Source organism: Populus alba, chromosome 15 (assembly GCF_005239225.2).
Source record: "Populus alba chromosome 15, ASM523922v2, whole genome shotgun sequence".
NCBI lineage: Eukaryota > Viridiplantae > Streptophyta > Magnoliopsida > Malpighiales > Salicaceae > Populus > Populus alba.
Window position 1 is genome coordinate 12,250,885 of NC_133298.1, and position 13,077 is coordinate 12,263,961.

At 31.5% G+C, this 13,077-nt stretch overlaps 1 protein-coding gene across 1 annotated transcript; it reads left to right on the top strand.

The window, feature by feature from the left end:
• Nucleotides 1-208: 208 nt before the first annotated feature.
• Nucleotides 209-2,804, top strand: LOC118033407 (transcription factor TCP5). The gene is made up of 2 exons (XM_035038389.2): nt 209-465; nt 934-2,804. The coding sequence occupies exon 2, from the start codon at nt 996-998 to the stop codon at nt 2,130-2,132; it is 1,137 nt and encodes a 378-aa protein (XP_034894280.1). The 5' UTR covers nt 209-465; nt 934-995; the 3' UTR covers nt 2,133-2,804.
• Nucleotides 2,805-13,077: the final 10,273 nt, after the last annotated feature.

A 13,077-nucleotide genomic window follows, 5' to 3' on the forward strand; every position in this document is an offset into this window, starting at 1 on the left:
TCTGAATACAACAGGTGGACAAAGCGTTTTTAAGATAATTTGAAGAATAACTTAATCTTCAGTACTGATATGCAAAATAGTTCAAGAACATCCTAACCATTCAACTAAAAAACATTTTGACACTACATGGACATCACATGGCCACAAATGTGCCATATACACCTTTTTATCCCTAATATACATTCCATAAAGTATGGCTTAGTAAAATTCCAGCATCTTTGTAGTTCTTTCTCAAAATTAGGAGTTTATGCAAATAAGGTCGGTATATATTCTTGACAAATTAATCGCAAAATAAATAAATTTGATGCAAGTTTAATAGAACCTCCCCCACACAAGCTAGGTCTTTAAATTAAAGAAAGGACTCTCAAATGGTGCCGTGTTGTCTTCTCTGATTGCCCCTCCTCTTCCTCCCTAGCCAAGGTGAACAGATATATATATATGGAAGCCTACAGTTTCCTGCTTGATGTAAGTTAAACTCTCGTATATTCCTAAAATAGGCGATATATTCATGGTAAACTTTTCCAAATATATGTTTGTTATTTCCATATAATTCTTGCTCTCTTTTGCTTGATTTCATCTCCATCCATATATGAAGGACAGTAGATATTGTATAAATATAAAATTTAGATTTCCATCGTCTCCATATTCAACTCAACCCTAGACTCAATTCAGCTACTACTTCAGAGAATCCTTATACATGATAGTTCTCAAGTTTTTATTGAATTTCAAATAACATACCCAAAAAGAGAAAAAAGAAAAAGGTTTTCGATGCACTAAATTCTTTCCTGCAATTGCATATAATAGCATTGTTAATGTCTGAGAAACATCTTTCATCTTTGTATTGATACAGAAAAATATTTCTTCTTTATGGATTGTGAAAATAATTAGTTTTCCAGAATAACTGATTATGTTAATGTACTACTGATTGATCAGACGTAGATGCAACCTTGCATAAGCACTACATACTCAATAATGTGATCGAGAATCAAGGCAAGATGATTTCAAATTCAAGAGATATGGATTTGCAAGGAAAACAAGCAGGCGGCGGCGGCGGCAGTGAGGCCGGCAAGACATCCAAGGCAACATCATCCACTTCATCAAGACAATGGTCAGCATTTAGAAATCCAAGGATTGTTCGCGTCTCCCGGTCTTTTGGAGGAAAAGATAGGCATAGCAAGGTTTGCACGGTAAGGGGACTGAGGGACCGGCGAATTAGGCTTTCTGTACCCACAGCCATTCAGCTGTATGATCTTCAAGATAGGCTTGGCCTTAGTCAGCCTAGCAAGGTAATAGATTGGTTGCTTGATGCCACTAAAACTGATATCGATAAGTTGCCTCCACTTCAGATGCCTCCAGGGTTTGGTCAGTTCCACCAGCCAATGCTATTTTCTCATCAATCAAATATTGCATCTCCCTTCTTTGATCCCAATTCTACGTTCATCAAGGACGTTGGATTTCACTCATTAGGGATAAAGATCGGTGCTAGTACTGCTGGTCTTGATGCGCAGGTGCAAAACAGTAGTGCTACTATGCCAAAATCAAGCTATATCAGGGATATAGAAGCTTCAATAAGAGCAAAAAGCAAGCAAGTTGACACCATTGCCGAGAAAGGAAAGTGGATCAGAACAAATGAAGATGGAGAAAATGGAAGTTACAGCACTACTGGACAGGTCCCCGCTCAAAATTTCTTTCCTTTAGCCACTCATTCTTCCTTACCAAGCTTGCTATACAATCCCACTTTGCCCTTCAACTCCTATCATTGGGATGCTTCGAATTTATCTCTTTCTACACAATTTGGAAGCCATGGATTTCTCTCCCAGACAGAAAATTCCTTGGACACCCCATCATCACTGCCTCTCTCTTCTGGCTCTCAATTATTTTTCTGCCCACCTCCGCCAACGCCACCACTCTTTCCATCCTATCCTCCTTGTGTTACCACTCCCTTAGAGAATGAGTCCAGAGATATGAACCATTTCCAATTATTGAGCTCAAGTTCGTCACAGCATATCTTACCGATTTCTCTGACAATGAGCTCAGCAACAAAACCTTTTTCCTTGAATCTAAATCCGGGGCTTCGTCGTTTGCAAAATAGTAACGAAAGCAATCCTGATGAAGATAATACAGAATCATAAATATCACCCTGCATGGCTGGTTTTTTCTTTACTTGGTTCAAGGATGGATGTTGAAAGCAGGCTATATAAACATGTACCTCAGCAGGTGGTCAGGTTATCAGAGTACAGTATGAGAGTTTAAAGTTCATCGAGCTATCACATTATTATGTTCTCTTGTGTTACCGGCCTCTAAACATCTTGGAGACACATGCAATCAAACGTTGTAAGATGCTACCTTGCAACATGAATTGTTTCCTATCCGTACGCGGATTCAAGCTATATATGACGATACAAGTAAGACACTAGACACTTCTATCTTTCTGTAGTTTTACATACAAGTATTTATTTTGCAGACAGTACTTTTGTCCATATTTATAAACTAAGTTACTTTCAGTTTCTGTAAAAGTTACTACTTAAACGAAAACCAAGTATGATGTGCTTTGAGTTACAACCTTTGGATTTTACATATCTGAGTTGCAGAAACATTATAGCATATTGCTCCTGTACTTTCGCTCTTAGGATCAAATTTTACATCTTTTCTTCAAGGCCTCTTTCCTTCAGCTAGACCCAATTTTGCATCATTAATATCTTAGGGTGCGACGAGCTACCACTTGGAAGTGCATGGCTGAGTGTTTAGCCCTTGTATTGATAGTTTGGAACATTGTTTTGGCTAAATAAGAAGCTGTGCCTTCACAATAAGGCATGGTCCAATGGCTAATTAAAGACTTGTTAATTCTGAGGCCCTGAGTTGGAGTACAGCTCATGTTCAAATCATCACCCCACTTCCAAGTATCACACAAAGGAGTCAAGTCTTCTGATCCAGTAGCCAATGCCGTCAATGGCGAATATTTTTTTTTATTTTTTTGTCTCAATAATCAGCTAAAATAATTAGATTCAGTAAAAGAGGATTACTATTTTAATTATTTGCACGAGCATAAATTGTGTTTAGAAAATAAATTATGTGTAAAACATTTTTCTAAGAAAATGTACTTTTGTGATGTTTGGTCTAGTATAACATGTTGGGTTTTTTAAATTAGTAGAAACAATAAATTTAAAAATTTTTAGGGAGTCCAAGAGTCTTGTTAAACAGATTTACAGCTATTTAGGGTTTATACAAAGATTACCTAAAAATCAGATGTTTTTTTCACCTTTGAATATTTGCTTCGAGGTTGGTTTGTCACAAATCACAAGCCGTTCTATCATCCATTCTCTAATGATAATTCACACGAATCACCAGTGAGAAATCTCCTAAACCATTTTAGAAAAGAGAGATTGTTATACCTTAAAGTGCTAGCTCTTTTCTTTTGTGTTTTAGGTGTTTCTATATTGTACTTTACCTAACATAGCACCTATGGAAATAAGAGGCACACTATTCTATTTATAGGGAAACCTAAAACCCTATAAATGATAAAATATCAATTTGCCCCTTAAATAATATCACATGTATTATTTTAAGCTATTTTTAAAAATTTATCCAATCAAGTCCTTGATTGTTTCTGAGTTTAGAATTATAATCATTTATATTAATTATATTTCTGTCCTTCAATTTCTAAAATTTATTTACAATCAAGTCACATCTCATTAACTATCTCATTTTAATTTCTAGCCAAATGTTCTTATATGTGTGACCCATTATGTTCCCTAATAAGTTGACCCAAATATAAATCACAATTCTAAATAAAATAGGATTAAATAAATTAAACAAATTAATTTATTATCAATTCAACAATTGATTGATTTATATTTAAAGATCAAGTACAATATCTAGCAATCTGTCATAATCCCATAAATATTAGAAAAGTCATAAGTTGTCTGACTTAACCTTTTAGTGACTAGTTTTTTTAGTGTAATTATTATCCCTTCATCAATAATGTTTCAATTTAGATATTATAGCATGGAGTATGTCTACTATGTCAAATCAAGTTTGTTCTCAACACTATAGTCATTGATTATTTGAATAAGATTTGAAACTCTTTTCAAATCTCATTCCACCTTGCGCAAGAATTTACAATCAATACTATTTAAGAACAAATAAAATATTTTTTCTAATTCACCAAGGGTGATGAATCCTCTCTTAATTACTTAAATGCCTTCATATGGTTCATGTTATACCCAATATCTACTCATTTGTTAATCTTGATTAGAACAACATATAGTAGGATCAAAACATAACACTTTCTATGTAAGATAACTCAGTGATCTCATGTTTAAAAATAATTTACACAACTGTCATATGAGTCTTTCCAAAGAGCAAAGGTGATCCCTCTATATAGGATTCTAATGCGAGTCAATTCAGTGTACATATCATCTGACAAACATCTACATATTAGTTATAGGTATTTCTCATACCTTAATTTATGAGAACAATTGCTTTCTTTCATAGAAGAAAGAACATAATATGTATCAATCTTAATAACTCTAATTAATATCTAGTTTTAATATAACATTAACCATGAATATTTAGGAACAATGCTTTGATACAATAATAATCTCATAATTATAACAACTTTATAATTTTCTTTGCAAAGCATTTTTATCCCATGAACTTTATCGTTATTCTAGATTTATTAATCAAATAATTGATGAATATTAAAGATAAATAAGCCTTTATTAATATAATAAATATATATGCATTAACAAAGTTAATGTCATGTATAAACTAACTGATTGACTTCAGTGTATATACACCAACACAACCTATATATATATAAAAAAATGTTTGTTATAATGAAAAGGAACTCTTGCTTTTATGATATTAAAAAAATCAACTTGGTGGGGTTAGTTGTACCCCTCACTGTATCCGACCAACTAATCATATGGTTTGCGTTCATAAATTAAAATGAAGTTTTCAAATGAAACAACAATCTGAGCCCACTTAAGCTAAAGTTCATTTAATAAAATGCTTTAACAATAATTAAGATTCATTTATCAATTATACTTTATAAAATAAAGATTATCTCCCCTTAACAAAAATCCAAGATTTCATTTGGCGAACAAACATAAAAAATATATAAAAATAAGTTTCATTTATAATTTCATCCAAATCTCACATGAACCTTAAAACCACTCCATGTAGATCAATATAGATCTAGCAGACGAGAAACAGAGCCACTGCATCTTCTCTTGCACGGAACCCTTGAGGAAAAAGGCTACAACAAAAGAGGTGCCCTAAATTTTATTGAATCACTTCTTTTGAGAAACGCAGCAGCTCTTTTTGCGAGCACATATATTAATTTGGAGCAAAAAGCCAGCTGCCCAGAATGCGTTTCCATATGATCAGCAGGCCTCATTTTACAACTCAGGCATGCATGGAAGCATCGACAACAAGAAAAAGAATAGTAGAATCTGCAATTCTTCTGATTTTTGAAAAGGAAACGAATAATAAACCTGTCGCTGGATCCAAGAAAACATTAAAGGACATGCAATTATGCAGTATAAGTGGTCCAGTACTCGTGTAGATCGATATAAAGAAAAACTTTTGGCAAGAAGCTACACTGAGAGATTAATGAGTCTGATGAGCGCGTGGGGAGGCTATATGGCTGTCAATATTGTAGCATGCATACGGGTCTCGCTCGCGCTGCAGGCGTGCTTCTAGATCGATTGGTACTGCTGAGATTTGTACAGTAGAATTTTCCAATCTGCTGTCTCTAATCACTCAGAAGATCAAAGGGCAGAAAAGACATCAGCTCTTCAAAATAAAAAATAAAAACTTCTTTACGAGAAATGTGAATTGTGACAGTTAGCATGTTTTCTTAGGTTAGCAGATACTAGTTTATTGCTTTCCTGGAGGGTTTGACCAAAAAAAAATTAATGTAAGAAAATATATTTAACAAGATTATTTGTTTAACCTAAGTTTTAAATTAAATTACATGAAAATTACCCCGATATTGCCTTGTCGGCTGAGCAAGTCTAAAGAAAAAAAAAAACAAGTCAAGTTAACTCTAGTCAAAATATCAAACTCACCATCCAGGTTATAGACTACGTTAGGTCGAATTAATTTTTTATTTAACTATATTATAAAAAAATACAAAAACTAATTTATCTTCAACTCAATATTAAATAATAATATTAAATAAAAATCATGTATTAAAAGATAAAAATAAAAATAAAAATAAAAAAGAGTTCAAAAAACCCAAAGAAAATAAAAACCTCATATTAAAGGATATAAAAAAAAAGCCAAAAAAATTTTATTATATAATAAAAAATACAATAACTGATTTACCATCAACTCAATACTGGATGATAAATTAAATAAAAACATTATATTAAATGGTAGAATTAAAAAAAAAAAACAAAAAAACCAAAAGTAGGTCATGTGCATGGTCTTGAGAGAGGCCCATGGCCTAGGCTAGTTTTTTTTTTTTTTCTTTCTTATTATAAAGAGTGGATGGCCTATCATCCACTCATTGTTTTTTTTTTTTTTAAAAATAAACAATTTACATTTGTCTCCTGAAAATAAATTTTGCATCCTCCCACCCCTCATTTCAAACTCGTGACCTCGTGTATACTTGCACTACCAGAAAATCAATAAATACAAACGGAAATACCGAGGGAATATTTCCGTCGGTAAATTTCCGAGGAATTTTACCGACGGAAATATTTTCGAAGGATTTTACAGACGGAAAGATTCCCTCGGTATATACCGAGGGAATTACCGTGGGAAAAAAAATAAAGCAAAGCAAAAAAAAAAAAGATGACGTGTCATTTTTTACCAACGGAATTACTGACGGAAAAATTCCGTCGGTAAATCCGTCGGGAAATCCGTTGGTAAACTGTGAACATTGTTCATCATGTCAATTACAAAGGGAATTACCGACAGAATTTTTCCGTCGGTATTTTACAGAGAGCTCCAGAACTGTTCATCTTCCAATTGCACTGTTAATTGTTTTACTTTACGGACAAAATCATCGACGGATTGAAAATTCGTTGGCGTGTTTTGGCGGTTTTCTGAAAAAATTCAATTGATTTAAAATTTTCATTTAAATATTACAGACGGAATCACCGACGGATTGAAAAATCATCGGTAATTTTTGGCGGTTTTTGAAAACTTTTTACGAAATTGAAAATTTAAATTAAATATTACCGACGGAATTATCGACGGAATAATTAAAAAATATTAATATTCAATTATCCGTTGGTAAATCCGTCGGTAACGCGCCCCAATAAAAAACCTGAATCCGCTTATTTCACAAGAGACAGACTCATTTCTTCTTCTTCTTCTTCTACTACTTCTACTTCTTCTTCTTCTTCTTCTTCACTATATGTAAAAAACATCAATATCTATTTCTTTCTCTTCTTTTCTCTCCTCATCTCCTTCTCTTTTCCTCCATGCTCGGGTATGTCTTCTTCTTCCTTCTTCTTCTTTCTTCTTTTATCCTCTTAGTTTTTTTTAATTAATATGCTTCATGAATTATTTTTTCCTTAGCTTCGCTTGCAAGTATATTAAGGTAAGATCTTTCTTTTTTCTTATTTTTTCATGATTTTTCACTATATTTGTTTTTTATTTAATTTTAATTGATTTTGTTCTTAATAATTGTATAAATGTTGTTATGAGTTTTTTTTTTTTCATATGAGATCAATTTTTAGTTGATTTATTTATAGGATTTTTAAATTTTTAGCAATTGCAACTTCATTTTTTCATATGAATTTTTTAGTTGAATTAAATTTTTTGTTTTATTTATTTGTTACAAATTTGTTTGAGTTGATTTTCTTATTCTTTTTTCCAAGCATTTTGAGTATATATTATACAATGTTGATTTATGTTAATTTAATTATTTTATAATTTTATAAAATGAATTTTTTTAAAATGTTTTTAAATAATTACCGACGGAAATTTCCGTCGGTAAATCCGTTGGTAAATCCATCGGTAATAAAAAAAATTTACCGACGCGTCTGTTCCGCCAGTAAATCCGTCGGTAATATTATTACCGACGGAATTACCGACGGATAAAAAATTACCGATGAAAGATTCACCGACGAAAATTATCCGTCGGTAAATTAATTACCGATGGAATATGTGTCTTACGCCGACGGAAAAATTCCGGTAAAACTGTTAAATCTTGTTGTGTTGTCGCATGTTAACCAACTTAACTATGACATAAACTTAATTGTTATAAAACAATTAAAGAAATATATTAATAGAGTTTACTATGCATATGAACAATTAAAATGACAATACATTTTTTTGTTGTATTGATAATATATATTTTATTGTTATATAGGTATATATGTATGTTTATTGATGTTATATTTATTCAAATCTCAATTGGATACTTATATTTAAGCTATATAAGAACCAAAGAGATCTACTGACTCAATAAATATCCTAGAATTAAACCTACTCAACAAAACCATAATATGGAAAAAAAAAAAACGGAGGGGGGGGAGTGTTAGAGAAATTCATCTCACATCGAACAGTTAAACAAAATAAAAATAAATATAAAGAGAAATGACCACCCATTTTAAGACTTAAATCTTTTGGATGAAACCTCATTACAACTATCTAATTTTATATGAAATAAGAGTTTCAAAGAGATCCATTGACTCAACAAAGATCCTAAAGCTCAAGTTATTTGATAACACCAAAAGATGAGTTGCAAATAAGAAAGATTGTTAAATACACTAACACACACACACACAAGCAATGTCATATATAAAGAAGAGAATGGACTATCCATCCTTTTGGATGGAACCCATACTCAACTATTTAATTTAACATGATAAATAAAGCCTTAAAGAGGCTAGCAATCCAATAAAAATTCTAAAGTCTAAGTCACTTAACATATCCCTAAAGATGGGTTACAAGTGAGGGAGAGTGTTAGAGGACATATTCTACATTGAATAAAAGAAACAATGCAAGAGTAATGTATATAGTTAAAAATGAGCCACCCCCACAATACTTAAATCTTTTAGATAAAACTAAACACTAACTATCAAATTTAATAAAACTATCTAATTTACTATGATATTTATTGAATTTCATATATAAGTGACATGTCGATTAATAATTAGAAGTTAAGAGGTTATATACAAAAATAGACTTATAACCTAACAGTCTAGGTTTTTAGATTGAAGTGATATCCACAATGTAAGCCCTCTTGTGTAGGCTCATGACAAGCTTCCAAGTGACTTAATAATAAATATCTCCCAAATAAGTGGTATCGAAGTTAATGATTCGACTAGGATGAATGTAGTGTGGTTGATTAAGTTCACATTATAACCATCTAATGATAGAGAAAGTTTGCACTCTCATGTTTTACTTCACAAAACACGATTAAGTAAGAAAGTAATAATACCACCCTCATATTATGAAGATGCTTACGATACAAGGGCAGTGATGTTTGATATGATTGAGGGACTCATATGTCAAAGCTTTTTTTATATATATAAAATAGATATTTTTTTTATTTTCCATTATTTATTATGATGTTTGTCACACCTAAAATTGCAATGATTCCATAAAAAAAAAACAAAAAAAAAAACTTAATTTATTTTTGGAAAATAGAGTAGAAATAGAAAGAAAAAAAAAGTCGTTATCTAGTATTATATTCACCCCCACACAAGACTTAAATCTTTTACATGAAACTCAAAACTAACCATCAAATTTAATAAAACTATATAATTTACTATGGTATTTATTGAGTTTCATATATAAGTGACACGTCAATGAAGAATTAGAATTGGGGAGGTTATATACAAAAATAGACTTATAACCTAATAGTCTAAACTTTTAGATTGAAGTAATATCCACAACATATGTAAGCCCTCTCATGTAGGCCAATAATGGGCTTCCAAGTGACTTATTAATGAATATCTCCAATGTGGTATCGATGTTAATGGTTTGATTAGGATGGATATAGTATGGTTAATTAAGTTCCCATTATACCTGTTCATTGATTAAGCAAGTTTGCACTCTCATGTTTTACTCTACTAAACATTGTTAAGTAAGAAAGTAATAATACCACACTTATATTGTAAAGATGTTTACGATACAAGAGGAGTCGTGTTTGATATGAATTATATTTTATTAATCTTTGGGAATCTTTTCTATTTCATCCTTGATCCTATTCAATTAAACCCTTGGACTTCAACACACATTATCAAATTGACCTTGGTCTCTAGGTTTTCTGATTTAACCACTAATTAACCCTTTAATTTTAACTTCTTTTCTATTTTTCCTCTCAACTTTCAGCGTCTATTACACTTCAGTCCCTAAACTGTTAAAAAATGTAAACCCGATACAACTCAAGAGTGCCATAAAAATTCTAAAAAAAATGTGTAAGGAAATTAAACAAATAAATTATGAAAATTGAGGATTTGATGTTTGCAATAAGGAAAGGGATATGGACCTTTAAAATCTAGAAAAATTGGTTAGTGAATGAATAATTAAATATAAAAGTGCAAAAATGACCCAAAAATAAAAAAGGTTTAAAATGTGAACTAAATTTTAATGGAATTAATTTATAAGGAAAGAAAGGTACTAGAATATAAATTAATGTATTTCAATATCATCCATTGAAAATCAATACAAAAAACATATCGAGACGAAGGAAATAATACCCGATAACTATAAAAATTACTATGTGAAGGGACATAGTGGGAATTTGATAATATTTGCCTATAATAAGCTTAGGTGCAGCCAACCATAGGGTAATTGAGAGGGAAGAGAGGGTACAACTCCATTTTGTTTTAAAAATCCTTGAGAAACCTGGAGAAAAATCAGGAAAAAAAGAGAAGTAGTGATACTAAAGGATTTAGACAACAAAATCAATTAGCTTTAAAGTGTTCTTGAAAAAAGAAAAATTTAGGGATAGAATGAGAGGGAAGGGGAGGCACCAGCAAAGAAGAAAGAAGAGGTGAGAATCCTTGATTTGTTAGCACTTGGAACCTAGATTACTCCTTGGTAAGGTGTCTCAACCTCTATTTAACAGGTTCTTACAATATTTGTTAAGTCTCCATTGATTTTTTTTATCAAATTAAGGTGAGGGTTCATGATGCATTTTGAGGGGAAATAAGAAATTGAATTAAATTAATGTTTATTACATATAGGATTGAAATGAGTTGAAATGGCATGTAATTTTGAAAGGAAATTGGTAGTTCCTTTCTAAGTGTGTTTATTTAACCCATTAATGTAGGAAGAAAAAGGGTGTTTATTTGAATATTTGACTTGATGATGTGTGATTATATGTATTAAAATGATGAGAAATGCATGAAGGAATAGCAATAAAGGTGTTATAGAGGGTTGAGAAGAATGTTGATTGACTAGCTAATGAAAATGGACAAAAAAAATTAGAAGGTGTTTTTTAACATCATTATAGTGTATATAACATGGCAAGGAATTGGTTTGAAAGAGGATAAGTTAAATTGGTAATGTGTGAATGTTTACGGAATTGGATGAAACTGGACAGTTTCGTCTCTTGGTCTTTCAAAGGGAATTTGAGCATGTAAATGAGGGAATTTGGACTAGGTCTCTTCTTAGAAATTATAGATTTGGATGTTAGATATCCAAGGGAGTTGATGTTGCTAATTTGGTGCTATAAAACTCTAGTTATGGGTTAATAACTAAGAGGGGGTCAGGACAGACCCTACTTGATAGTTGACCATCTTCTCGACAACGGGTAGTTTTGAGTGCTTTAGGAGCATCATAAGGTTCTTCTCCCTTCAGTAGACTATAGCCTTGTATCTTATCTTTCCAAAGGATTAAGCCCCGCCTTAAACCAAACTATATAATGTTACTTATGGATGAAACACAAAATAGTATTCGAATGAAGAATTACACCGATTGTAATGTTGATTTGCATTTTTGTTAAAGAACTTAAGGAAAAAAGATTTAATGAGAACATGAGATGTAAATTTAAAGAAATAGGAGTAAAAACGAATGAAATGATTAAAGAATTGTATAGGTTTTTTATTTTAAGGAATAAATGCTCCTGAGTAATACATGATATACATGTTAATGCATGGAGGGCTACAATACCCAGACAGCAGTCAGGGACTACCAATCAAGCTTTTACAGCAGTTAGGTGCCCAACACCTAATGATTTCTTTTATTTCCTACCATTTTAAATTTTCTAGATATATAAGTGAATTGAACTTGGTGACACACGTGCACACACACACACACACACAATAGTAGTCTATGTTTATGTGATCGATATAAATAGAATGTTGTGATGATATTGATTAGCTATCTTGGAAATTGGGGTAGCTAATGGTATCAATGGGGTTTCATTGGTACCGACATTCCTTAAATTGATTAGTCGATCCCAGGTAATTGGATGACTAATGATGTTAGTAAAGATTCTAACATCGGTATGGTTACTCCTAGTTAAAGAAGAGATAAATTGATTAATTATTCCTATAAAAAAATAGTTAATGATATCAATGGGTTGTATTGGTATCGGCAACCATTTTTTATATGATTAGTCATTTCGAGTAAGGAGGCTAATGATGTCAAGGGTTCTTAACATCGGCAACGTAGATGGTAAACTAGATATGTGTAAGAATTGACTAACTATTCCAGGTTAGGAATAGTTAATGATATTAATTGATTATATTGATATCAGCACTTGAATGGAATTGATTAGTCTAACCTAGTAATGAGAAACTAACGATATTAATGAGATTCATTAGTATTGGCAATTAACTTCTAAAGAATGGGAGGTGAAGTGTTAATTAGTTATTCTAAAAGAACAAAATAAGCTAATGATACCAAGAGAAGAATATATGGTATCAAATAAAGTTTGGTCCATAAGGAGATGGCATTAAAATCATTTTAGTTATGTTGTGATTTCTAAGATGAAATTTCTCTCAGTAATTGATTAGGGTGTTAGATGGAAAATACATATTGTAAAGAAATCGATGTTTAAATTTGATATGTTAGAAAAAATGTCATGACAATTATTACCGATTGTTGTTATTATTATTGTTATTACTTTGTTATATTTATATGTATATGTTATTTGTT

Bases quoted from the DNA above. Each gene is read 5' to 3' on its own strand.
- LOC118033407 (XM_035038389.2), top strand. From the start codon at position 996: ATGATTTCAAATTCAAGAGATATGGATTTGCAAGGAAAACAAGCAGGC.